The 26,872-nt window shown below is 52.5% G+C and overlaps 2 protein-coding genes across 2 annotated transcripts; both read right to left on the reverse strand.

Annotated features, from left to right (window-relative positions):
* Positions 1-2,899: 2,899 nt before the first annotated feature.
* Positions 2,900-8,417, reverse strand: LOC126964396 (uncharacterized). The gene is made up of 4 exons (XM_050807488.1): positions 8,326-8,417; positions 5,510-5,803; positions 3,200-3,374; positions 2,900-3,103 (listed from the first exon to the last, which is right to left on the reverse strand). Exons 1-4 carry the CDS (start codon positions 8,349-8,351, stop codon positions 2,936-2,938), a joined length of 663 nt encoding a protein of 220 aa, XP_050663445.1. The 5' UTR covers positions 8,352-8,417; the 3' UTR covers positions 2,900-2,935.
* Positions 8,418-9,992: 1,575 nt separating this feature from the next.
* LOC126964098 (uncharacterized) lies at positions 9,993-12,837 on the reverse strand. Its single transcript, XM_050806929.1, has 2 exons — positions 12,567-12,837; positions 9,993-12,114 (listed from the first exon to the last, which is right to left on the reverse strand). Exons 1-2 carry the CDS (start codon positions 12,835-12,837, stop codon positions 11,651-11,653), a joined length of 735 nt encoding a protein of 244 aa, XP_050662886.1. The 3' UTR covers positions 9,993-11,650.
* Positions 12,838-26,872: the final 14,035 nt, after the last annotated feature.

Below are 26,872 nucleotides of genomic sequence, written 5' to 3' on the forward strand. Positions count from 1 at the left end.
GGACTACAGGCGCACGCCACCACACCCAGCTGATTTTTTGTATTCTTAGTAGAGATGGGGTTTCAACATGTTAGCCAGGATGGTCTTGATTTCCTGACCTCATGATCTGCCTGCCTCAGCCTCTCAAAGTGCTGGGATTACAGGCGTGAGGCAGCACGTCTGGTCTGATCAGTGAATTTTTGGTGCCCCCTTAAATTTTATGACTCTCTTGCTGGACCGCGCCTCCCTCCCCTGCCTCATCCTAGTCCCCATCCTGCTGATAGGCCTCTGGTATCTGCTTCTTGATGACATCTGGGGAAGTTTCCCTAGGATTTTGGTCACTTTGGTTTATAATAACAGACTAGTTAATAATGAATAGAATATGGCAGGGCCTGGTGGCTCATGGTTGTAATCCCAGCACTTTGGGAAGCTGAGGTGGGCAGATTACTTGAGGTCAGGAGTTCGAGACCAGCCTGATCAACATGGAGAAACACTGTCTCTACTGAAAATAGAAAAATTACCTGGGCGTGCTGACACACGCCTATAATCCCAGCTACTCAGGAGGCTGAGGCAGGAGAATCGCTTGAACCTGGGAGGCAGAGGTTGCAGTAAGGATCACACCATTGCACTCCAGTCTGGGAGACAGAACAAGACTCTGTCTCAAAAAAACAAAAACAAAAATGAATGGAATAACTCATGTTTAGGTGTTACAAAATCTAGGCCAGACAAATCTAAACTTTTATCTCACACTCAGTTCCTAGATTACTCCTTTCTCCAGCTCAAGTTCAGCCTAAGCCTCGGGGGCCCTTAGTTGCAGGGGGAACCACCCCCTCTTTTCCCTACCTTTGTTCCTGTTTTTTCTCTGCTGGTTCCTGTGGGGTTGGGTGCATTCAGAGGTCAGGACAAGCTAAAGGTCTTTGGCTTTTTGGTTCTGTTGATGGGTGAGTTCCAAATACTAGCTTTCTCTTGTAGGATATCTCATTTATTTATTCATTAAAAATATTTATTTAGAACACACCATTCATGTGCCAGACACTATTCCAGCCACTGGGGATAGGGTGATAAATGAGATAAACAAAAATACCTGCCCACATTAAGCTCCATGACATTGTCCATGACATTGACTTTCAAAGGGGTGCGTCATGTTATGTGGTTCATCCCAGAAACAATGAAGATATTTCTCTATCAGTCGGTCGTTAAATAATTATTGACAATGTGCTAGGAAGGTGGAGTGATCGGAGTAGATTTGGTCCCTATTCTCATGGAGCTTACTTTCTAGAGGGGAAGACAGATGATGGATGAATAAATATAAATTATTCTATTGGGTTGGTGCAGCAGTAATCCCGGTTTTTACCATTAAAGGTAATGGCCATCAAAAGTGGGGAGGAGCCGGCACCGCAGTTCATTAAAACTAATGGCAAAAACTGCGATGACTTCTGCACCAACCTAATAGAATAATTAGAAGTGTGCAAAATGCTGTAATGAGAAAGTTCCCATTACAAGTGATGGGGGCGGGCTGGGGGTGAAATTTCAGTGGAGACTCCAAGGATGAATGGTAATTAGAAAAGTGAACCCAGATGGTTAGGGGGAAGTGTTTCAGGCACAGAGAACAGCATGTGCAAAGGCCTATGGTGGGAGGACATCCTGTGCTCATCGACCTGAGGGGCGAGCAGCAGGCTGGAGCGGAGCGGGTTGAGGGGAGGATGGAGAGCCGGGGAAAGGCACTCCACGCAGAGGGCACAGCAGGGGGAAAGGCCTGGAGTCAGGCCTGAGCCCGTGTGGTTTGAGGAAGTGACAGAGGCCTGTCTGGCAGGAAAGAAACCGCAGAGGGGAGACCATAAGGCCAGGGCAGAGGGCAGGGCCGTGCTGGGCACTGTGGGCTATGGATGGGACCTGGCATTTATTCTTGGGTGAGGGGAACATGTTAGAAGATTTTAAGGAGGGCAGGAACATTTGGGGATAATGTGTATTCTAGGAATCTCAACCAAGTAAATTCATAGTTCAAATATTCCCAAGACTTCTGCACAGGCAAAGTGAAAGATGGTTTCTAGAGCTGTGAGATAAGATCATGGTAAAAAAGAACAACCAAGTTTTTAAAGGTCATTTCAAATGGTGGATTTCCATCTTACAATTGAATATAAGTAGATTGCAAAGTTGATGGAAAGTAGAAAATTTCCTGACTTGTGTGAACAGAAAAGAAACATCAATTTGAAAGGAAAACATTTATTTATTTACTTCCTCTGCAGTTTTCCTGACTGCTACATTTCAGGAGAAGGGATGGTTTATGAGGGTCAAGGAGCCGGAGGCATGGGGAGGAGCTGGTGTTTTTGTTCCGGTCTGAGGGTCCTGGAGCTGGAGCCCACGGGAGGAGCCGGTGCTGCCACAGATGTCTTAGGGTCAAGGAGTTGAAGATCCCAGAGGATCTGGTGCTGCTGTTCCAGTTTGAGGATCGTAGAGCTGGAGACCCAGGGAGAAGATGGTGCTGCTGTTCTAATTTAAGGATAATGAAGCGGAAGAGCCAGACAGGAGCTGGTGCTGCCACTGCTCAAATCTGATTGGAGCTGGAGCCGGGGAGTGGAGCCGGTTCTGCCTTTGAAGTCTGAGAGTCATTGAGCTGGAGGTCCAGGAAGGAGCTGGTGCTGCTGTTCTAGGGTAAGGGTCATGGAGCTGTAGACCCAGGGAGGAGCAATGATGTTTTAGTTCGAGTAGGGAACCTGGTGACCCAGGAAGGAGAGGTCCTGTTCTAGTTTGAGGATCGTGGAGCTGCAGACCCAGGCAGGAGCAATGTTGTTGTAGTAAGAGAGTCTGGAAGCTGTCCACCCAGGGAGGAGAGGTCTTCTTCTAGTTTGAGGGTCATGGAGCTGCAGACCCAGGGAGGAGCAATGTTGTAGTTCGAGGGTCTGGAACCTGGCAACCCAGGGAGGAGAGGTCGTGTTCTAGCTTGAGGGTTGTGGAGCTACAGACCCTGGCAGGAGCAATGTTGTTGAAGTTCGAGGGTCTGGAGGCTGTCGACCCAGGGAGAAGAGGTCATGTTGTAGTTTGAGGGTCGTGGAGCTGCAGACCCAGGGAGGAGCAATGTTGTTGAAGTTCGAGGGTCTGGAGGCTGGCGACCCAGGGAGGAGAGGTCATGTTGTATTTTGAGGGTCATGGAGCTGCAGACCCAGGCAGGAGCAATGTTGTTGAAGTTCGAGGGTCTGGAACCTGGTGACCCAGGGAGGAGGTCATGTTGTAGTTTGAGGGTCGTGGAGCTGCAGACCCAGGCAGGAGCAATGTTGTTGAAGTTCGAGGATCTGGAACCTGGCGACCCAGGGAGGAGAGGTCTTGTTCTAGTTTGAGGGTAGGGGAACTGCAGACCCAGGGAGGAGCAATGTTGTTGTAGTAGGAGGGTCTGGAACCTGGCGACCCAGGGAGGAGAGGTCTTGTCCTAGCTTGAGGGTCGTGGAGGTACAGACCCAGGCAGGAGCAATGTTGTTGAAGCTCGAGGGTCTGGAGGCTGTTGACCCAGGGAGGAGAGGTCCTATTCTAGTGTGAGGGTCGTGGAGCTGCCGACCCAGGGAGGAGCAATGTTGTAGTAAGAGTGTTGGGAATCTGGCAACCCAGGGAGGAGAGGTCATGTTCTAGTGTGAGGGTCGTGGAGGTTCAGTGCCAGGCAGGAGCAATGTTGTAGTTCAAGGGTCTGGAAGCTGTCGATCCAGGGAGGAGAAGTCTTGTTCTAGTCTGAGGGTCGTGGAGCTGCAGACCCAGGCAGGAGCAATGATGTTGAAGTTCGAGGGTCTGGAACCTGGCAACCCAGGGAGGAGAGGTCTTGTTTTAGTTTGAGGGTCGTGGAGCTGCGGACCCAAGGAGGAGCAATGTTGTTGTATTAAGAGAGTCTGGAAGCTGTCGACCCAGGGAGGAGAGATCTTGTTCTTGTTTGAGGGTTGTGGAGTTGCAGACCCAGGGAGGAACAATGTTGTTGAAGTTTGAGGGTTGGGAAGCTGGAGACCCAGGGAGGAGAAGTCTTCTTCTAGTTTCAGGGTCGTGGAGCTCCAGACCCAGGCAGGAGCAATGTTGTTGAAGTTTGAGGGTCTGGAACCTGGCGACCCAGGGAGGAGAGGTCATGTTCTAGTTTGAGGGTCGTGGAGCTGCAGACCCAGGGAGGAGCAATGTTGTTGAAGTTCGAGGGTCTGGAGGCTGGCGACCCAGGGAGGAGAGGTCATGTTGTATTTCGAGGGTCATGGACCTGCAGACCCAGGGAGGAGCAATGTTGTTGAAGGTCGAGGTTCTGGAAGCTGACGACCCAGGGAGGAGAGGTCATGTTCTAGTTTGAGGGTCGTGGAGCTGCAGACTCAGGTAGGAGCAATGTTGTTGAAGTTTGAGGGTCTAGAAGCTGGCGACTCAGGGCAGAGAGGTCATGTTCTAGCTTGAGGGTCGTGGAGCTACAGACCCAGGGAGGAGCAATGTTGTTGTAGTAAGAGGGTCTGGGAGCTGGCGACCCAGGGAGGAGAGATCTTGTTCTTGTTTGAGGGTCGTGGAGTTGCAGACCCAGGGAGGAACAATGTTGTTGAAGTTTGAGGGTTGGGAAGCTGGAGACCCAGGGAGGAGAAGTCTTCTAGTTTCAGGGTCGTGGAGCTCCAGACCCAGGCAGGAGCAATGTTGTTGAAGTTTGTGGGTCTGGAACCTGGCGACCCAGGGAGGAGAGGTCATGTTCTAGTTTGAGAGTCGTGGAGCTGCAGACCCAGGGAGGAGCAATGTTGTAGTTCAAGGGTCTGGAACCTGGCGACCCAGGGAGGAGAGGTCATGTTCTAGTTTGAGGGTCGTGGAGCTGCAGACCCAGGCAGGAGCAATGTTGTTGAAGTTCGAGGGTCTGGAGGCTGGCGACCCAGGGAGGAGAGGTCATGTTGTATTTCGAGGGTCATGGAGCTGCAGGCCCAGGGAGGAGCAATGTTGTAGTTTGAGGGTCTGGAAGCTGGCGACTCAGGGCAGAGAGGTCTTGTTCTAGTTTGAGGGTAGGGGAGCTGTAGACCCAAGCAGGAGCAATGTTGTTGAAGTTCGAGGATCTGGAACCTGGCAACCCAGGGAGGAGAGGTCTTGTTCTAGTTTGAGGGTCGTGGAGCTGCAGACCCAGGCAGGAGCAATGTTGTTGTAGTAAGAGAGTCTGGAAGATGTCCACCCAGGGAGGAGAGGTCTTCTAGTTTGAGGGTCATGGAGCTGCAGACCCAGGGAGGAGCAATGTTGTAGTTCGAGGGTCTGGAACCTGGCGACCCAGGGAGGAGAGGTCATGTTCTAGCTTGAGGGTCGTGGAGCTACAGAGCCTGGCAGGAGCAATGTTGTTGAAGTTCGAGGGTCTGGAGGCTGTCGACCCAGGGAGAAGAGGTCATGTTGTAGTTTGAGGGTCGTGGAGCTGCAGACCCAGGGAGGAGCAATGTTGTTGAAGTTCGAGGGTCTGGAGGCTGGCGACCCAGGGAGGAGAGGTCATGTTGTATTTTGAGGGTCATGGAGCTGCAGACCCAGGCAGGAGCAATGTTGTTGAAGTTCGAGGGTCTGGAACCTGGTGACCCAGGGAGGAGAGGTCATGTTGTAGTTTGAGGGTCGTGGAGCTGCAGACCCAGGCAGGAGCAATGTTGTTGAAGTTCGAGGATCTGGAACCTGGCGACCCAGGGAGGAGAGGTCTTGTTCTAGTTTGAGGGTAGGGGAACTGCAGACCCAGGGAGGAGCAATGTTGTTGTAGTAGGAGGGTCTGGAACCTGGCGACCCAGGGAGGAGAGGTCTTGTTCTAGCTTGAGGGTCGTGGAGGTACAGACCCAGGCAGGAGCAATGTTGTTGAAGCTCGAGGGTCTGGAGGCTGTTGACCCAGGGAGGAGAGGTCATGTTCTAGTGTGAGGGTCGTGGAGGTTCAGCGCCAGGCAGGAGCAATGTTGTAGTTCAAGGGTCTGGAAGCTGTCGATCCAGGGAGGAGAAGTCTTGTTCTAGTCTGAGGGTCGTGGAGCTGCAGACCCAGGCAGGAGCAATGATGTTGAAGTTCGAGGGTCTGGAACCTGGCGACCCAGGGAGGAGAGGTCTTGTTTTAGTTTGAGGGTCGTGGAGCTGCGGACCCAGGGAGGAGCAATGTTGTTGAAGTTCGAGGGTCTGGAGGCTGGTGACCCAGGGAGGAGAGGTCATGTTGTATTTCGAGGGTCGTGGAGCTGCAGACTCAGGTAGGAGCAATGTTGTTGAAGTTTGAGGGTCTAGAAGCTGGCGACTCAGGGCAGAGAGGTCTTGTTCTAGTTTGAGGGTCGTGGAGCTGCAGACCCAGGGAGGAGCAATGTTGTTGTAGTAAGAGAGTCTGGAAGCTGTCGACCCAGGGAGGAGAGATCTTGTTCTTGTTTGAGGGTTGTGGAGTTGCAGACCCAGGGAGGAACAATGTTGTTGAAGTTTGAGGGTTGGGAAGCTGGAGACCCAGGGAGGAGAAGTCTTCTTCTAGTTTCAGGGTCGTGGAGCTCCAGACCCAGGCAGGAGCAATGTTGTTGAAGTTTGAGGGTCTGGAACCTAGCGACCCAGGGAGGAGAGGTCATGTTCTAGTTTGAGGGTCGTGGAGCTGCAGACCCAGGGAGGAGCAATGTTGTAGTTCAAGGGTCTGGAACCTGGCGACCCAGGGAGGAGAGGTCATGTTGTATTTCGAGGGTCATGGAGCTGCAGACCCAGGGAGGAGCAATGTTGTTGAAGTTCGAGGGTTGGGAAGCTGGAGACCCAGGGAGGAGAAGTCTTGTTCTAGTTTCAGGGTCGTGGAGCTGCAGACCCAGGCAGGAGCAATGTTGTTGTAGTAAGAGAGTCTGGAAGCTGTCGACCCAGGGAGGAGAGGTCTTGTTTTCATTTGAGGGTCATGGAGCTGCAGACCCAGGGAGGAGCAATGTTGTAGTTCGAGGGTCTGGAAGCTGGTGACTCCGGGCAGAGAGGTCTTGTTCGAATCTGAGGGTCGTGGAACTGCAGACCCAGGGAGGAGCAATGTTGTTGAAGTTCGAGGTTCTGGAAGCTGATGACCGAGGGAGGAGAAATCGTTCTGGTTTGAGGGTCATGGAGCTGTAGAACCAGGGATGAGCAACGTTGTTGTAGTAAGAGAGTCTGGAAGCTGTCGACCCAGGGAGGAGAGGTCTTCTTCTAGTTTGAGGGTCGTGGAGCTGCAGACCCAGGGAGGAGCAATGTTGTTGTAGTAGGAGGGTCTGGAACCTGGCAACCCAGGGAGGAGAGGTCATGTTCTAGCTTGAGGTTCGTGGAGCTACAGACCCAGGCAGGAGCAATGTTGTTGAAGCTCGAGGGTCTGGGAGCTGGCGACCCAGGGAGGAGAGGTCATGTTGTAGTTTGAGGGTCGTGGAGCTGCAGACCCAGGGAGGAGCAATGTTGTTGAAGTTCAAGGGTTGGGAACACGGTGACCCAGGGAGGAGAGGTCATGTTCTAGTTTGAGGGTCGTGGAGCTACAGACCCAGGGAGGAGCAATGTTGTTGTAGTAAGAGGGTCTGGGAGCTGGCGACCCAGGGAGGAGAGGTCATGTTGTAGTTTGAGGGTCGTGGAGCTCCAGACCCAGGCAAGAGCAATGTTATTGAAGTTTGAGGGCCTGGAACCTGGCGACCCAGGGAGGAGAGGTCATGTTCTAGCTTGAGGGTCGTGGAGCTACAGAGCCAGGCAGGAGCGATGTTGTTGCAGCTCAAGGGTCTGGAGGCTGTCGACCGAGGGAGGAGAGGTCTTGTTCTCATTTGAGGGTCACGGACCTGCAGACCCAGGGAGGAACAATGTTGTTGAAGTTCAAGGGTTGGGAACCTGGTGACCCAGGGAGGAGAGGTCATGTTCTAGTTTGAGGGTCGTGGAGCTACAGACCCAGGGAGAAGCAATGTTGTAGTTCATGTGTCTGGAAGCTGTCGACCCAGGGAGGAGAGGTCATGTTGTAGTTTGAGGGTCGTCTAAATGAAGACCCAGGCAGAAGCAATGTTGTAGTAAGAGAGTCTGGAAGCTGTCGACCCAGGGAGGAGAGGTCTTGTTCTCATTTGAGGGTCATGGAGCTGCAGACCCAGGCAGGAGCAATGTTGCAATTTGAGGGTCTGGAAGCTGTCGACCCAGGGAGAAGTCTTGTTCTAGTTTGAGGGTCGTGGAGCCGCAGACCCAGGCAAAAGCAATGTTGTTGAAGGTCGAGGGTCTGGAACCTGGTGACACAGGGTGGAGAGGTCTTGTTCTCGTTTGAGGGTCGTGGAGTTGCAGACCCAGGGAGAAGCAATATTGTTGAAGTTCGAGGGTTGGGAAGCTGGCCACCCAGGGAGGAGAAGTCTTGTTCTAGTTTCAGGGTTGTGGAACTGCAGACCCAGGCAGGAGCAATGTTGAAGTTTGAGGGTCTGGAACCTGGCGACCCAGGGAGGAGAGGTCATGTTCTAGTTTGAGGGTCGTGGAACTGCAGACCCAGGCAGGGGCAATGTTGTTGTAGTACGAGGGTCTGGAACCTGGCGACCCAGGGAGGAGAGGTCTTGTTCTGGTTTGAGGGTCGTGGAGCTGCAGACCCAGGGAGGAGCAATGTTGTTGAAGGTCGAGGGTCTGGAAGCTGGTGATCCAGGGCGGAGAGGTTTTGTTCTGGTTTGAGGGTCGTGGAGTTGCAGACCCAGGGAGAAGCAATATTGTTGAAGTTCAAGGGTTGGGAAGCTAGAGACTGAGGGAGGAGAGGTCTTGTTCTAGTGTCAGGGTCGTGGAGCTGCAGACCGAGGAAGGAGCAATGTTGTTGTAGTAAGAGAGTCTGGAAGGTGTCGACCCGGGGAGGAGAGGTCTTTTTCTCGTTTGAGTGTCATGGACCTGCAGATCCAGGGAGGAGCAATGTTATAGTTTGAGGGTCTGGAAGCTGGCTACCCAGGGAGGAGAGATCTTGTTCCAGTTTCAGGGTCGTGGAGCTGCAGACCCAGGGAGGAGCAATGTTGTTGTAGTAAGAGGGTCTGGAAGGTGGCGACCTCGGGAGGAAGGGTCTTGTTCTAGTTTGAAGGTGGTGGAGCTGCAGACCCAGGGAGGATCCGTGTTGTTTTGAGTGTCGTGGTTCTGGAGACCCACGGAGGAGCTGGTGCTTCCTTTCAAGTCTGAGAGTCATTGAGCTGGAGATCCAGGGAGGAACCGGTGTTGCTGTTCTAGTCAGGGCAGTGAATATGGAGACCCAGGGAGGAGCGGATGCTGTTGTTCATGCCTGAGGCTTGTGGAGGTGGAGAACCAGAGAGGAGCTGGTGCTGGTGTTTAAGGTTGAGGGTTGTGGAGCTGGAGACACCGGAGGGAGCTGTTATTGCTGTTGTTCAGGTCTGAGGGTCACGGGGCTTGAGGTACAGGGAGGAGCTGCTGCTGCTGTTCAAGTCTGAGGGTCGTGTAGCTGGAGAGCAGGGAGGAGGTAGTCTCGGTGTCTAGTGTGAGGATGGTGGAGCTGTAGACCTGGGGAGGAGCCGGTGCTGCTATGTAGTTTTGAGGGTCGTGGAACTGGAGACTTAGGGAGGAGCTGGTGTTACCGCCATTTAAGTCAGGGGGTCGTGGATCTGGAGCTTTGGGGAACAGCCCGTGTTGCTGTTTAACTGTGGGGAGGATCTGGTGTGTCAGTTGAAGTTTGAGGGTTTGGGAGCTGGAGACCCAGGAAGGAGCCGGTCATGCCATTGTATTTTGAGGGTTGTGTATCTGGAGACCTGGGGAGAGGCCGGTACTGCTGTTGTAGTTTGAGGTTCAGGGAACTGGAGACAGGGGGAGGAGCCGGTGTTGCTGCTGTTCATGTCTGAGGGCTGTAGAGCTGGAGACCCAAGGTGAAGCCCGTACTATGGCTTTTTAAGTCTGAGGGTCATGGAGCCTGAGACCCGGGGAGGAGCCGGCGCTGCTGTTCAAATGGCTCCTCCCTGGTTCTCCAGCTCCATGACCTTCAAACTAGGACAGCAGCAGCAGCTCCTCCCGCCGTCTTCCAGCTCCATGACCCTCACACTAGAACAGCAGCACCGGCTCCACCCTGGGTCTCCAGATCCACGACCCTCACACTAGAACAGCAGCACTGACTCCTCCCTGGGTCTCCAGCTCTACAACCCTCAGACTTGAGGAGCTGGAGACTCGGGCAAGAGTCAGGGCTGCTCTTCTACTTTGAGGGTTGTGGAGCTGGAGACCCAAGGACAGCAGCTGCTGCTATTGTAGTTTGAGGGTCTTGGAGCCAGAACCTTTGTGAGGAGCCAGTGCTGCCTTTTAAGTCTGAGAGTCATTGAGCTGGAGATCCAGGGAGGAACCGGTGTTACTGTTCTAGTGTGAGGGTCGTGGAGCTGGAGACCCAAGGAGGAGCCGGCGCTGCTATTCTAGTTTGAGGGTAGTGGAGCTGGAGGTCTCAGGAAGAGCCGGTGCTGCTGTTTAAATCTGTGGATCCTGAAGCTGGAGCCCTGGGGGGGAGCTGGTGTTGCTCTTGTTCAGGTCTGAGGGTCATGGGGCTTGAGGTACAGGGAGGAGCTGCTGCTGCTGTTCAAGTCTGAGGGTTGTGTACCTGGAGAGCGGGGAGGAGGTAGTCTCGGTGTCTAGTGTGAGGGTGGTGGAGCTGTAGACCTGGGGAGGAGCCGGCGCTGCTGCGTAGTTTGATTGTCGTGGAACTGGAGACCTTGGGAGGAGTTGGTGCTACTGCCATTTAAGTCAGAGGGTCATGGATCTGGAGTTTTGGGGAACAGCCCATGCTGCTGTTTAACTGTCGGGAGGGTCCAGTGTGTCAATTGAAGTTTGAGGGTTTGGGAGCTGGAGAACCAGGGAGGAGCCGGTGATGCCATTCTATTTTGAGGATCGTGGATCTGGAGACCTGGGGAGAGGCCGGTACTGCTATTGTAGTTTGAGGTTCGTGCAACTGGAGACAGGGGGAGGAGCTGGTGCTGCTGCTGTTCATGTCTCAGGGTTGTAGAGCTGGATACCCAAGGAGAGGCCCGCACTACGGCTTTTTAAGTCTGAGGGTCATGGAGCCTGAGACTTGGGGAAGAGCCAGTGCTGCTGTGTAGTTTGATTGTCGTGGAACTGGAGACCTAGGGAGGAGCCGGTGCTACCAGCATTTAAGTCAGAGGGTCGTGGATCTGGAGCTTTAGGGAAGAGCCTGTGCTGCTGTTTAACTGTGGGGAGGGTCTGGTGTGTCACTTGGAGTTTGAGGGTTTGGGAGCAGGAGACCGAGGGAGGAGCCGGTCATGCCATTGTATTTTGAGGGTCGTGGATCTGGAGACCTGGGGAGAGGCTGGTACTGCTGTTGTAGTTTGAGGTTGGTGGAACTGGAGACAGGGGGAGGAGCTGGTGCTGCTGCTATTCATGTCTGAGGGTTGTAGAGCTGGAGACCCAGGGAGGAGCCAGTGCTATTGTTCATGTCTGAGGATTGTGGAGCTGAAGGGAGACCCAGGGAGGAGCTGGTGCTGCTGATCTAGTCTGAGGGCCGTGGAGCTGGAGATCCCGGGAAGAGCCAGGGCTGCCGTTCAAATCTGTGGGTCTTGGAGCTGGAGCCCTGGGGGTGACCTGGTTCTGTCATTCATGTCTTAGGGTCATGGAGCTGGAAACCCAGGGAAGCGACGGTGCTGCTGTTCTTGTTTAAGGATAGTGAAGCTGGAGACCTGGACAGGAGGTGGTGCTACCACTGTTCAAATCTGAGGGTCGTGGAGCTGGAGCCTTGGAGGTGCCGTTGCTGCCTCTCAAGTCTGAGAGTTGTTGAGCTGGAGATTCAGGGAGGCACCGGTGTTGCTATTGTTGTTTGAGGATTGTGGAGCTGGAGGCCGAAGAGGAGCTGGTGTTGCAGTTCAAGTTTGATGGTCGTGGAGCTGGAGACTGAGGGAGGAGCTGATGCTACCACCGTGTAAGTTGGGGGGTGTGGAGCTGGTGGTCCCGGGGAAGAGCCAGTGCTATCGTTGAAGTTTGAGGGAGCTGGAGAGCCAGGGAGTAGCCGGTGCTGCTGTTCTAGTTTGAGTGTTGTGGAGCTGGAGCCTTGGTGGGGAGCCGGTGCTGCCTCCCAAGTCTGAGAGTCATTGAGCTGGAGATCCACGCGGGAGCTGGTGCTGCTGTTGGAGTTTGAAGATGGTGGAGCTGGAGACCCAGGCGGGGCTGGTGCTGGAGTTGGAGTTTGAGGGTCAGGGATCTGGAGATCTGGGGAGGAGCCAGTGCTGCTGTTTAAGTCTGAGGGTCGTGGAGCTAAACATGGAGCCAAAGTTGGGGAAGCAGAGAGAGAGAGTTACAGGATGACCCTGGAAACTGTAGATGTAGCTGTACCCCAAGCAAGCTGAGCTTGGGAACTTCTAAATGCTAGTGATAAGTGTCTTCTTTTTCCTCTTACACAGTTTGGATTTGTTTTCTGTCTCATGAGGCAGAAAGATCCTGATTGATAGCCTTAGGAATTGAAAAGCTTAAAAAAACTAAAGGATGTTGGTAATAATAATAGGAATTAAACTATGACTATCCTGACTGGCAGAGACAAAATCACACACACATAATATATATATATATATCTTTCAATCAGTTAATAAAATAAGAAATACATTGAAAAATAGACCCAAGCAAAGCTATAAAATGTTGTTTCATGGAGAAGCGATGGAGGACAGAGATTCATCTGAGAGGTGCTATTAATGGAGAAACTGAGAACTTACCATTTTTCCCATGAGGCTTTGGTGCAGAATGATATTGTGTGAGTTCTGGCAGCTGAGTCACTTCCCACAGCCCGGTGATGCCGTCGGTGTCACAGAAGGACCCTCTCCCAGCTGGTCCTGCCTCTCTGCTACGATGAGTGCGGCCTCTGATCCCCAGCAGCTGACTGCGTCTTGAGACCAGGCCCATGAGCACAAGGGTTTCCATGGTGAAGATTCCTGGATGGAACACCGTGGATGTTCCTAATGTTCCTTCCTGATGTTCATCTGCCATCCTGCTATTTAATGCAATGTCTTCTAAATATTGAATAGAAAAAAGTATTTGTACAATACGGGTAAGGTATAAAGAATATCCACACACTGGACACACGGACAGGGAGGGGCACCCACAGCAAACTCCCTTCGCCTGGGAGCAGGTGTGGTCCTTGAGTCCTGTGTCGCCTGTTTCTTCCTCTGCCTTGGCCTACAGGCCAGATATGATGTGACCTCTGCCTGCCTCTCCGACTCCATCTCCCCTCCTGTTCTTTCTAACAATTATGTTACAGCCTCAGTGAATGTGACAAGGACCCTGAATCACGGTGGCTTTACTAAGACAGAGGTTCATTCCTTTCACATGAAAGTCCAAACCAGTCGGGTGATTCTTCTCTGTGCATTTTTCAGGGTCTTAGGCTACTTCCATCTTGCTGCTCTGGCTTCCTTAGGGTGTAGCTTCCCCACAGTGTCCATCCTATCTACCACCAGCCAGCAGGGAGGGGAGAAGAGAACAAGAGGACACAAACCTCCCTTCCTCTAAAGGCAGTTGCTGTGCACTGGCCTCATGTGCATTGGCCACTGCCTGGTCACGTGGCCACTGCTTGCTGCAAGGGATGCTGGGAAGTTTTCATCCTGGATGCCAGTGCCCACCTGGGTGACTCCTGAGGTCAAGGGGAGACAGGACATGAAAGAGAGTCACTGACTCTTCCCACCATCATGCATGTTGCTCCAGTCTAGGGCGACCCACTGCCTCAGCTTTCTCAGGACTGAGGGGGGTTGTGAGGCACAGACCTTTCAGTTTTATAACAAGGGCAGTTCCAGGCAAGTCATCCCAGCTTGGCTGAGACTCAGAAGTTTCCTGGAATGTGGGATTTCTAGTGTTAAAACCAGGAAAGTTTTGGGCAAACCTGGACAAGTTGGTCCCCTCTACTCCAGACACACTGGTTCCTTTCTGCTCCTCCAGCAGGCCAAGCCAGGGCCTGCCGTGGGGCCTTTGCATCTACTGTTACCCCTGTCTGGGATTCCGTTTCCGCAACTCTGTGCAGTGCTCACTCCTCTTCTGTTGAGGAAACGCTGCTCTCTGGGTGCCCCCGGGAGCCTGGTCTGCTGTACTCAGCACTACATGCGCCGTGAAAATCCCTCCGTGCTCTTCATAGAATGAGATCGGTTCTTTCCACCCTTCCCTGCCCACTTCAGTTTCAAAGTCTCTGAGGATTATTAATTTTTATTCTCTTCACCGCTGAAAGGTACATCCCTTTCCCTAAAGCTGTGGCTGGGTTCATGCATAGTCAGATAAATCTGATATCAGTAATAACCTGAACGAAAAATGTGTATTAAATCCCAAGATTATGATGTAGGAAGCAGGGATTTTGAAGAGATGTGTAAGCCTAATAAAGGCCAAAGGGTGTGGATTAAAAGGAAACGTGGGGTGGAGAAACATTTCATGCAATAGAACCCCACCTCTTGGGGAGTTCATTGGTACAACCTGTCTAGAGGACAATTTGGCAGCTGACCAATGAAAGTGCATAACTTTTGGTCCCAAATTTCATTTATAGGCATTTATCCCTAGGAAATAGTCAGAAAAATATGGAAAGATGGATCTCTAAGGATTTTTATAAAAAGAAAGAAGTTGGAAGCATGAATGCCTGCTGGTGGTCTCGCACCCTGGCACCAGTGCTCCCCTCTCACACAGGCTACATTTTCCCAGGCTTCCTTGCAGTTGAGTTGTGGTCATGTGACCAGGTTCTGGCCAATGGGAGGTAATAAAAGCGTTGGGTGGTATTTTTGGAAACCCCCTTCTATAACCTCTGTCTTGATATGGTTTGGATGTTGGTCCCCTCCAAATCTCATGTTGAAATGTGATCCCTGATGTTGGAGGTGGGGCCTGGAGGGAGGCATTTTGGTAATGTGGGCAGATCCCTCTCACAATGGCTTGGTGCTGTCCCAATGGCAATGACTAAGTTCTTGCTCTGAGTTTATGGGAGATCTGGTTGTTTAAAGGGCCTGGCACGTCCTCCTCCCTCTCTTGCTCTTTCTCTCGCCATGTGATGTACCTGCTTCCCTTTCACCTTCTGCCATGATTGGAAGCTTCCTGAGGCCTCCCCAGGAGCAGATGCTGGTGTCATACTTGTACAGCCTGCAGAACTCTGAGCCAATTAAACCTCTCTTCTATAAAGAACCCAGCCTCAGGAATTCCTTTATAGCAACACAGATGGGCTGACATATATCTTTACTGTCATTTCTTAGTTGTTCCATCCTTTGACCTGTTTCCTGGAATAAGCATATGATGGTTGGAGCTATTCTTGTCACCTTGAACCTTGAGGATTAGGCTTCTACCCTGTGGATAGCAGAATGTCTTCTGGAAGGAAATGAAAGTCCTTTACGCCAGCCCTAGACTGACAACCTCCAGTTTTGTTTTTACTTTTTTTGTTTTTTGAGACAGAGTCTTGTTCTGTTGCTCAGGCTGGAGTGCATTGCAGCTCATTGCAATACACTCCAGAGGTTGCATCTCAGCTCATTGCAACCTCTACCTCCTGGGTTCAAGTGATTCTCATGCCTCAGCCTCCCGAGTAGGTGGGATTACAGGTGTGTGCCACCATGTTCTGCTAATTTTTTTTATTTTTGGTAGAGACAGGGTTTCACCATGTTGACCACGCTGGTCTCCAACTCATGACTTCAAGTGAAACACTCGCCTCAGCCTCCCAAAGTGTGGGGATTACTGGCATGAGTCACTGTGCCCAGCCCAGTCTTGATTTTTATGAGATAAACTTCTGTCTTGGCTGAAGTTACATCACTGATAGGTGATACAACCGTAACTGGATAAAAAGGAAATTCATTTAATAATTATATCTATATATGCCCACACCAAAAATGATAGTGATCTATTGTTATCAATGTGTAAATATGGACACAAAATATATTTAGTGTAAATAAACCTTTTTTGTTTTTGTTTTTGTTTTACACTGTCTCACTCTGTTGCCCAGGCTGGAGTGCAATGGTGCAATCTTGGCTCACTGCAACCTCCGCCTCCTAGGTTCAAAGAATTCTCCTGCCTCAGCCTTGCAAGTAGCTGAGATTACAGACGCATGCACCACACCCGGCTAATTTTTGTATTTTTAGTTGAGACGGGGTTTCGCCATGTTGCCCAAGCTGGTCTCAAACTTCCAGCCTTCAGTGACCCACCCATATCGGACTCCCAAAGTGCTGGGATTACAGGCATGAGCCACTGCGCCTGGCCCAGTAAAGCTTTATTCTATTTTAATAAAGCAAAAACACAGAAGTGCATAAGTGTGATAATATGCGTGTATTGTCTAACAGGAGCACTACATAGCAAAATGCAAATGCTGCTTATCTTTGGTGTTGGAGTCACTCATGATTTAAAAGCTTGTTTTCTTCTATTTTTAAAAACCTTTGAAATGAGTTATGACTTTATTAGAAAAAAATACTATAATAATTGGGAGGAAAGAAAACCTCACCTCTTGTTGAAACTGACTGGAGCTGGGAGAAATGAGAGATTCCTTTGCAGGTGTCACCTCCCTGCCAGAAAAGCAGCCTTGCAGGACCATCCTACAAGCCCCATGTGCCTCTTTCCCTCGTCCCTGTACCTGGTGTGAGGTCACACAGACAGTGAGTGTCCTTCACAGAGTCTGACCTGCCAAGGTTGGGAGGAAGCGGGGATCTAGTGACATTCAGCTGTGACTGTGCCTTGGGAGGGTGACCTCTCCCCTCAAAGAGAAACAAATAACTCTCCTGCAATTTCTAAACATTTACAAGAGAGAATTTTTAAACTTTTCACTCCTTTATTCCAACTAGCACATTTGGAAGCGTAAAGTGCACAAAGAAGACCTGCTGTTTACAATCCCTTTCCCCAAGCCAGCATTAGATTCAAAAGCAGCAGATAAAGCTCACGGCTTTGATGAAAGGGGAACTTTTTTCACTGGAAACAATAATACTGCTCCCCGTTCTGGGAAGAATTTAAACAAAATAATTCGGAAGGACATTTGGTTTGCTATGAAGCAAACAATTGATTTCAGATCACAAATGTAATCATTTGATCTTGCTTTAAAACCAAACCTTTCACAGAACAATCTAGCATCACATTCTCTTCTGAGTCTGTGAAACTCTGAATTCTGGGTGAGTCTGAATTCCCAAGGCAGGACTGAGGATAGAAAAGATTTGATGGCAGAACCCTGGTACTGTGGTTATCACATGGTTAAAGACGTAGGCTTGGTTAACTCACTGCACCTGCTTATCTATGAGGCTCACCTGAGAAGGTGATATTGACAAGCCCCTCCTATGGGTCTGAGGGCTCTTCACCAGGAGTGGAGCAAGGAGGATGGCCTCAGTGTCCCGTCTCTGAACACGTTTCGGGGGAGGGCTGTAGAGCCTGGACAGATCACCACTGGCTCCATGGGGAAAATTTCAGCAGCACTCATTGCCTGTGTCTGCTCTGTGCCAGGCTGTGCTCAGGGCTGGGATTTGGGATTCACCAGGACACAAGGCGATGTGCCTCTGTCCTCACGGAGCCTCAGTGCTGGTGGAGACGGACAGCGCAGATGTCAACCGCAAATGACAAGGCACTCGCAGGTAGGAGTCACCGCCAAGAAGGAAATGAAGGCTGCGTGTCGCTGACTGTGGCTCTGGTGGGGGCTACTTAAATAGGGCCATGGGGGAGGGCCTTTCTGAGGAGGTGACCTTTGAGCTGAGGCTTCACCAATCAGAAGGAAAAAGCTGTAAAGGGTCTGGGATTAATGCAACCTGAGGACTTTTAAAATAATGGAAGCTGTTCCAGCTCTTTCAGAATTTGTCCAGCACGTTTTCCGGTTGTCACTCCCAGGTGGGCTCGGGAAGAGGCATCTGTGCCCAGGTCGTGGCCTGTTTGTTGCACTTGGTTGGGGGATTCCCCATCTCCCACAGCCGTCTCCCCGGGGCCTGCTCCCAGGTGGGGTCAGGTTTTCACCAGAAAGCCCTCCATGCAAACAATAATAATAATAATAATTTGAACTAGTTGCCAACATTTACATTTTAGTTATAAAAATCTGTATTTTCGACTTCGTTGGAAAGTCAGACTATCTGACCAGGGCGGGCTGGGATCTGGTGGATTTCGGTTTCTGGTTAGGGAGGGTATTTGCGGGTTTGCCCCTCTAGCATCTGTCCCAGTGTGGAGTGGGGGTGGCCCAGGCTCAGGTGGGAGAACTGCAGTGGCCAAGGTCCTTGGCTGTCTCCAGACGGCGGAGAGATCCTGCCGCCTCCTGCTTGGGGTGGGCTGGGTTCTCTGCTGCCCCCCCTCCCAGCCCACACCCTCTTGAACTCCACTGAGACCACCCCTATGTGAGGCTGGGAAGGGAAACCTGCCTTCGTAAGTGAAATCAGGTGAAATCGGGCTATGAATGTGTCGGAAACTAAAAGGCCCTGTCACACTTGCGGCCAGGAAGACCGTCACCACAGTGGCGTGCAAATGACAGAGACACGTGGGACAGCGTCTGCCAAGAGACCAGCCAGGTGAGGGCAGGTCATTGTGAAGGAGGGAGGAGGGGTCCTCCCCGCAGCAGCAGCGCCATCCTGCAGAGAAACAGCCTCTGGGGAGGGACACGTTCCAAGGAGGCCCCGTGCTGTGTGGAGTGGGTGGTTTGAGGCCTGAATGCCGGGCACACGGAGCCGTCAGTGTCCCCATGGGAGCAGGGGTGCTCTCAGCCAGGTGATTGGGGTCCTTGGATGCTCAGCCCCTGTGTGTGTGCGAGGGGGTGCTCCTCTGCTCTGTCCCTTCTGAAGGCAGCCGTAAGGGAGGGAGGCCAAAGAGCTCAGTGTCAGACAAGACTGGGTGCAGGTCCCACTTCCTGCCAGACCAGTGCCCCTGAGCCTCAGTTTTCTCATCTGTATAGTGGGGCTAATCCCAGCCATCTATACTGCCTGCCTGCCATGTGCCAGGCCCTTCTTACACATCTTTGATTCCTTGAGGGCAAGGACTTTATTATCCTCTTTTAGAGTTGAGAAAGAAGAGGCACAGAAAGGTTAAACCACTTACCTGGGGTCACACAGCTGCTATCGCAGAGTAAAGTCTCCAGACTCAAATGGAGCAGTAAGCCCCGCCCTGGGCGCCAACAGGTGCTCCAGGAATGTCCAGTGCCATTTATCACCCTCATCACCTGCTGCGAGGGCTCATCCCATCATGCAAACCCTGTGAGCGTGAAGTGAGGGGACATGTGCAGGATCGAGTGTACTGGTGGGTGACGTAACTAAAGTAATAACCACAGGATGATATTAACAACCCATATTAGTGCTACCAGCAGCCTCATCTGTCTGCTTCTCTGGGCCCAGGATTGTCTGCAAACTCCCAGGAGCTGGTCCTGAGTGGGTCAGAAGAAAGGTCTGAGGTTATGGGAAGGAGCAGCTTGCCCAGCTCATGGCCCGTTCTGTGCAATGGGAGTCCCTGTCCCCACAGCTGTCCCCCAGGGCCTGCTCCCAGGTAGACTCAAGAGGCCACAGGGCTAAGTGGCTTCAGGCCAGGGTTCTGCTGTGTGCTGTGCGCCTGTGGGAGTGACACCCCCACCCCCAAACTTCCCACCTTGCCAGCTGCTGGACATACAGCAGCTACAGGGCACAAACCCTGAGACCACGACCTCTGCGGGTCCCATGGCACAGAGCCACCCCCGCAGTGCCCGACTGAGAAGGAGGAGACGCGCCTCAGGGTGAATCCTGCTCTGAGGTCGCTGCAGGATAAATGGCCTCTAGGTCGAACACCTCACAACAGGATGTGTCTTAGCGTGGAGTTTATGAAATCGCAGGCTGTGATGCATTAGTGGGTCTTGAAATCAATTTAGAGGGTTGAGCCCGGCATTGAAAATTTGCAACAGATCAGAATAGACTAGGTCAGGAGACATCAGAGTGCGTTGTGTGCAGTGAGGGTGAGTGTCGTTTGGGGAAACGTGTTGCGTTTCTGTATAAATGGATGTGCGTGTGTGCTGGGTGGCAGTTTGCAATGGGTTTCTTACGGGGGGTTGCACTAAAAACGTTAAGAGAATCTCTGTCTTACGGCCTGACGGTAACACAAAGGGGAATCACCTAGTGGTGACCATTTTCCTCAGAACCTTACATGTCCCTGATTTGAGACCGGTTTATAAGACTGAGAAACAGGTCTAAGCTGCTGCCAAGAGTTTTGGTTACGTCAGGGATAAGGCTGTGGCTCTCTCATCCCACAGTCCACGATGAGGGGTGGAGGGGAATTGAACCGCAGGACGAAGTGATGAATGTGTGAGAAATGAGACCGGGAAAGGCAGAGGCTTGGAAAGCAAACAGAGAGGGGGAGAGGAAGGGACGTGGGGAGGGGCAGGTGACTGTGAGGGAGAGAAAGTAGGGGTCATTCCTGGAACTCCAGGAGCTGCCTTCCTGCATTGCTGAGTCAGCGCTGCCTGGACTCAGAAACATTCATTGTCCATTCATTGACCTTTGGGAGCCTAAGAGCTCTGCTAGGATCTGAAATGTGTCCAGTAGATCTTTAGAGCTATTCAATTTTCATTCCATGTGGGACCTGGACACCTGTGCATGCAAACTAGCACGCTTACACATACGCACACACAGATACACATGCCCACACACATTCACGCATCCATGTGCTCATCAAACATATACACACATGCACATGTGTACAAACATGCCCATGCACATATGCGCACTCATACATACACAGACACACTCATATGCACACACTAACACACATAGCCACACTTACATGTGCACTCACACACGTGCTCACTCCCACACCCACACACGCCCACACACTCACAGACACGGTGAGTCGGGTGTATTTAATATGCAGTTCGTGCCTGTGCCTCCCCCCAGATCCCCATGTGACCTGCTCATCAGAGGAGGCCCAGAGTCCTGGGGGGAGCCCTGGTGTCCCTCCCCCTGATCTCCATGATAACCCAGCCGGACGCCGGTTTGTGAGTGTGAAAGCTTCAGGGCCCACACAACCTCCCACATGAATTAATGCACATCAGCTGTTCACTACTCAACATGCCCATGTTATGTGAGGCAGCGAGGCACAAAACTGGCATCTGTTGTGGGGCGTGTGTGTGTGTGTGTGTGTGGTGAGCTTGGCACACAGGATGAGGTTTGGGGCAAAAGAGCATGAAAGATACAGCCAATAGTAATTGCATTACAGCTGTTGATTGCTTTCAAAGGACTTAACATAGAATATGAATCCCAAAGACACATGACATCTGGTGAATTAGAGCATCTCACGGACAGAGTGGGGGTAAAAGGAGGGACAACACACTTGCAAATTTGATGAAATTTCCCACATGGTCCTGAAATTGCTGGTGGAATGGGGGATTGCAGTCCGGGTATGAGGCGTTCGAGAGAATCTGAAAGTGTCCCCCAAAAAGGGCTCCCCAGAAACTAGCACCGATCAGGCCGTGGAAAGCCCAAGGCCCCACACGACAGGTTCTGGGCTCTGCCTTCCTTGAACACAGGGGTGGAGGGGCTGGGGAGAGAGGCAGAGGCTGAGAATGGCTGGAGACAAATGGTCGAATTCAGTTCTTTTATCTGTAGCAGGGACTCAAACCCAGGTTGTCCTGGCTGCTGGAAGGTTGAGCAATGCTGGCCCGTATTTCGACACATGGCTTCACTGGCTGAAGCAGGGCTGGTCCTGTGGCCGAGATACTCTCTTCCAGCCCTGCACAGGTCCCCTGACCCCCAGGCCTGCAGGCATTCACACACCCCCATGCAAAGCCCCCAACCCTCCTTGGACAAGGACAGGCATAGCTTCAGGACATCGTCCTCCTGCCCTACGTGGGCAGAGTTGAGCCCCCAGAGCTGAGAGGGAGGCTCCCCAATACCCATCTCCCGACAATGGCCACTGCTCCTCAAAGGGTCACTTCCAAAGAATGCCAGGTGCCACGCACCAGGTTTTGGCGTCTGATACGCTCCCATCCGCTCCCTGGGTCCAAAGCAATCATCCTTTGTAATCTCTGACAGGGAACAACTGGCCGCTGTCCTTTAATTAGCAGGGGACGCACTGCAGGTCTCCTGCAGGCTCTGTAAACGTCCGTGAAATCAGCCTGGTGACTCCAAGCTCCATGCAGACTGTGGGGCGCATAGAGGCCAAGGGGGAGCCCCCGCCCCCGGGCTCTGAGAACAGCCTCCAGGAGAAAATGCCAAGTCACCACCACTCATGGCAGCTGCTCAACCCAGCAAGTTCTTTCTTGCAAATTGAGATCCAGGCTGTGATCTGGGCTGGCTCTGCACATTCTGGGTGCCCGTTACCTGCTGGTTGGAGCTGCCTTGGTACCTCTGAGGGCTGCTTGTGCATGAGTAGGGGCTGCTTTTGAACACATGGCGGCCCCATCAGCTGCGCCTTCTCCACTTCTTCTGGCCTTATTAAATGGTGGTTACTGCAGGGAGGATGCAGCGCCAAGCATCCTCTTAGGCAACACCTTGAGATGCGGGGTTTCCAGTGTCCCAGGAGAAATTCAAGCCTCATGTCCCTCTGAGACACTGGGATGGGGCCACGTGCAGAGTCTCAGTGCCTGGATCCCGGGTGCAGCGTCTGAGGCTGTGCATGAGGTGCCAGGGCCTGGCCCTGGGCTGTGTGGGATGGGATTGAAGCGTGTCTGATGAGAGGGCCCAGGTCACACCCACCAGGGGCCAGGAGTGCCAGATGTAGATGCCAGTGCCTGCCCAAGTCACCCAAAACAGAGAAAGGGAGGCGCTGGGAAGCCCTCGGGCCAGAGGCTGATGATGTGGAGTCCTCGAGGGGACTGCCTGCTGCTCAGGGCAGAAGGGGACATCCTGATGCGGCACCCGTGACAGCCCCCCAGTGTTCCTGTCCCCTGGACCCACTGTCCCCGGAGACCTGCGGAGGGAACCACTGCTGACGAGAAGGCGTCTCTGTCACTTGCTTTGTCTCCCCTCGGTCACCTCAAACACATGCTCACAGCCCTCGGGGGACAAGCCTCTGTTTCTGCCCCCTTCTGATGCCCCTGCCCCATGGGTGTGGCCACGGCTCCTGGCTTGCAGTGTCTGTGCGGCTATGACAACCCGGGTTCCTCTCAGGGCGGATGTCCCTCCTGCAGAAAGCTCCCCCTGTCTCTCTGGGCCCTGGCCCTGCTCCTGGACAGAGGAGGGAGGACTGGGGTGGTGGCCGATGGATTCTCATGTCACCTCTTTCCCGTATTCCCCTGGGCTCTTCCTTCAGAGCCTCCACCCTGCACCCTGATGACTCACTACGTCTCGTGTAGGAAGCCCCCGGTGACATCTCATGCCCTGTACACAGGTCCCTGCAGCCCGGGCCCTTCCCCAGCTCTGCTGCCTCTGGGGGAAACCCCACTTTCACCCCTCCCTCCCTCCTTACATCTGGCGGGGAGTACAGGGGACTTGCTGGAGGGAAGCCACATGTGAGACCACACGATGCACCAACCCCCACCCCATCTATTTCCTTCCATCTCTTCTGCAGTCAACACAGCCTTGGCTCTGCATTCGGCCCTCTCTTTACGGGGCTGTGTCTGGGCAGATGGGGCTGGAGAACAACTCACTGGGCCGAGCTGGGTTGTGTTGTGGATGTCACAGCCTGGAATGTACAATAGGAGGCTCCAGGATCCCTTTGGGGTAGGGTGGGGGGCAGGAGAGTGCACGTTAAATGGGATGGGCAGGGGCAGGCAGGTAGCAGGGGTGATTAATTTTTCTTAAAGCATTGCCAGGCTACCTTTCAATTCCTTATGTATGGCTCAGGCACGAAGAAAGCTGATGTTCTGCTGCCAACCTGGCTTATCTTTTAATCACACCCTTTGCTTGTCAGTTAAGACACCCTGGTATACTCTCGTTGCTTTTTAGCAATCTTTGCAACTTGCTGGACTTTTCCACCCAAATAGGAACAGTAGACCATGTGTACCGTGTGCCAGGCACTGTGCTAAATGCATTAGCTGTTTCAATCCTCACAATCCTTATTCTATAGATGTTTCAATCCTCACAATCCTTATTCTATAGATGAGGAAATTGGCACAGAGAGGTTAATTAACTAGCCCAGAGTCACTCAGCTAGTGAGTGGCAGAGCTGAGATTTGAACCTAGGCAGCCTGGCTTCAGGGTCTATGCTCTTAATGTCTCACTGTAGGGCTCTTAAGTGAGTTCCCAGCTTCTGTGACTTCAGTTGAAGGGACTTCTCTGTGGAGGCCGGGCTAGATGGAAGTTTATCCATGGGTCCTACAGCGGCCATCTGGAAGGATGGGATTGACTGTGACTCAGACTCTACCCTTGCCGCTGCCTCTGCTGGGAGCTCTGTCCCCTGGCTCACCCCAGGATCTGCTCCTCCTCCCTCCTCAGGACTCAGGTGCAGCATTGCAGAGGGTGTTTGCTGAGCATCTGCTATCTGCCAGGCACTGTGCTAGGTGCAGGGGATCTTGCAACAAAGAAAATTCCTGCTTTTATGAAGCAGACATTCAGTAAGTGGAGAGGGATAAACAAATCAGTGAAAGGTACGCATGTCAGCTGCTAATCCCCGCTATGGGGAGACATTCAGCAGGCTTGGGGATAGGAAGCTCCAGGTATGTGGGAGGGTGCGTTAGCTTCCTGTGGTTGCTGTGACAAATCACCTCCAACTTGATAACTTCAAACAACACAGATGGACTCTCTCCTAGCTCTGAAGGTCAGGAGTCTGCCCTCAATTTCACTGGGCTAAGTCAAGGGGTCAGCAGGGCTGGCTCCTGCTGGAAGCGCTGAGGGCAGGATTCTTTGCATTTTCAGTGTCTGTATTTTTCCCTCCCCTCCTCCCCTCCCCCCCCTCCCCTCCCCTCCCCCCCCCCTCCCCTCCCCTCCCCTCCCCTCCCCTCCCCTCCCCTCCCCTCCCCTCCCCTCCCCTCCCCCCCTCCCCTCCCCTCCCCTCCCCTCCCCTCCCCTCCCCTCCCCTCCCTTCCCTTCCCTTCCCTTCCCTTCCTTTCCTTCTGTCCTTCCTTTCTTCCTTTCTTCTTTTCTCTCTCTCTTTCTCTCCCCTCCCCCCCCAACAACCCATCCAGCTCTCTTTCTTTGTCTCTCTCCTTTTTTAAAAGGTGGAATCCCACTCTGTCGCCCAGGCTGGAGTGCAGTGGTGCGATCTTGGCTCACAGAAACCTCTGCCTCTTGGGTTCAAGCGATTCTCCTGCCTTAACTTCCCAACTAGCTGGGACTACACGTGTGCGCCACCATGTCCGGCTAAATTTTTTGTATTATTATTAGAGATGGGGTTTCACCATGTTTGCCCGGGGGTTGTCTTGAACTCCTGACCTCAAGTGATCCCCCTGCCTCAGCCTCCCAAAGTGCTTGTCCGGCCTGTATTTTCTTTTAAGCCCCTCATATTCCTGGGCTCATGGCCCCTTCCTCCATCCTCAAGCACATGATTCCAGTCTCTGCCCTGTCACAGCTCCTCTGACTCAGACCCTCCTGCCCCACTCCTATAAGGAACCCTGTGATTACACTGGGCCCACCCAGGTCATCCAGAGTCAGTTTCTATCTCAAGATCCTTTACTTAATTACATCAGCAAAGCCTCTTTGCAATGGACATACCCACAGGTCCCAGGTGTTTGAATGTGGACACATATGGGGGGCCCTTGTTCAGCCCCCTATGGAGGGTGGTTGGTGATTTTCAGTAGGATGGTCAGGGAAGACCCCGCTGAAAAGCCACCATTTGAGCCAAGACCGGAGGAGCTGAGGCTGTGGGCCAGGATGACATTGAGGGTAGGGCCTTCCAGGCAAAAGAGCAGTGAGTCCAAAACCGGCCGCAGGTGCGCTGGCGTGTTCCAGGAAAACCGGGGAGGGAGCCACAGCTGCGGCCGAGCGAGGAGAGGAGCAGCAGGAGGTGAGGCCAGAGAAGCTTTGGGGGCAGAAGTTGGGGTCTCATGGTTGTCATGAAGCTCGGGGTTTTATTCTGAGTACGTGGGAGCCATGGAGGGTTCTGAGCAGAGGAAGCACAGGACCCGACCTCGGTTTCACAGGCTTCCTCTGGCTGCTGTGTGGAAAATAGGGAAATCGGGCAAGAGTGGAAGACGGGAGGCCTGTGGGGAAGCTTTTGCACAATGGCCTCGGTGAGAAAGACTCATGACTTGGGCCAGATGCTGGGATGTGTCCCCCACATCCCCTTTCAGGAGCAGGCATGCATGCCCCACTGCCAGGGGGTTGCCTGCTGTGAGCTCACAGCTGAGACCCGCCCCAGAAAATGCCCCTGGCCAACAGGAGCTGCTGGGGTCACCCTGGGGTCCATCCATCTCCAAAGACTGGTAATAAACACAGGGGTGTAAAGGTCCAGCCCCTTGACTCAATTCATCGCAGTTCTGAAGGGCTGTCTTCACTGCAGACTTCCTCGAAGGATGGATTGCAAAGTCATGCATAGAGCGTGCAGGGCCCAGGCGACTATCTATATGTCTCTCTATATTTTAGGATCCCTGTCTACATTAGCAATTTCTTTAAAAATATATTTCAAAATTCCTGCACCCACATGAGGTCTAGTGATTTATCCATGAAGGTATAGAGTAACGGATAGAGAAGGGGTACTTATGTGGTTTATTGTCCAACAGATTGTGTGAAAGTTTTTTGTCATGTCCAAGCAGCATCTCTCTCTGGTCAGGCCCATGTTATATACGAGAACAATGGAACAAGTCCAAGGCAAAGCAACACATCCCCCTGTAAAAACTGTCAGTGTAACCGTCCACTTCCGTATCTGTCCAGTCACTTAACAAATATTGACAGACCGCCTTTAAACACAGGCCGCTGTGCTGGTATCTGGGACACAGCGGTAAGAGCCATCTGATCTCATGACGCTCTCAGGAAGTTCCAGTCTCTGAGGATGGACAGCATACGGGTCAGCACATAAACATCATTCAGATTGTGAAAAATAGAATACAGGACACAGATTGGGAGATGGGATAAAGAGTCGTGGGGGTGGAGCTACTGTCTCGTTTTGGGTGGTCTGGGAGGGCCTCTCTGAGCAGGTGACATATGGGCTGAGTCCTGAAGGACAAGATGGGGCCGCCGTGGGTGATTTGAGGGAACAGCATGCTAGGTGGAAGGAACAGCAAGTGCAAAGGCCAGAGA

Source organism: Macaca thibetana, chromosome 10, assembly GCF_024542745.1.
Source record: "Macaca thibetana thibetana isolate TM-01 chromosome 10, ASM2454274v1, whole genome shotgun sequence".
NCBI lineage: Eukaryota > Metazoa > Chordata > Mammalia > Primates > Cercopithecidae > Macaca > Macaca thibetana.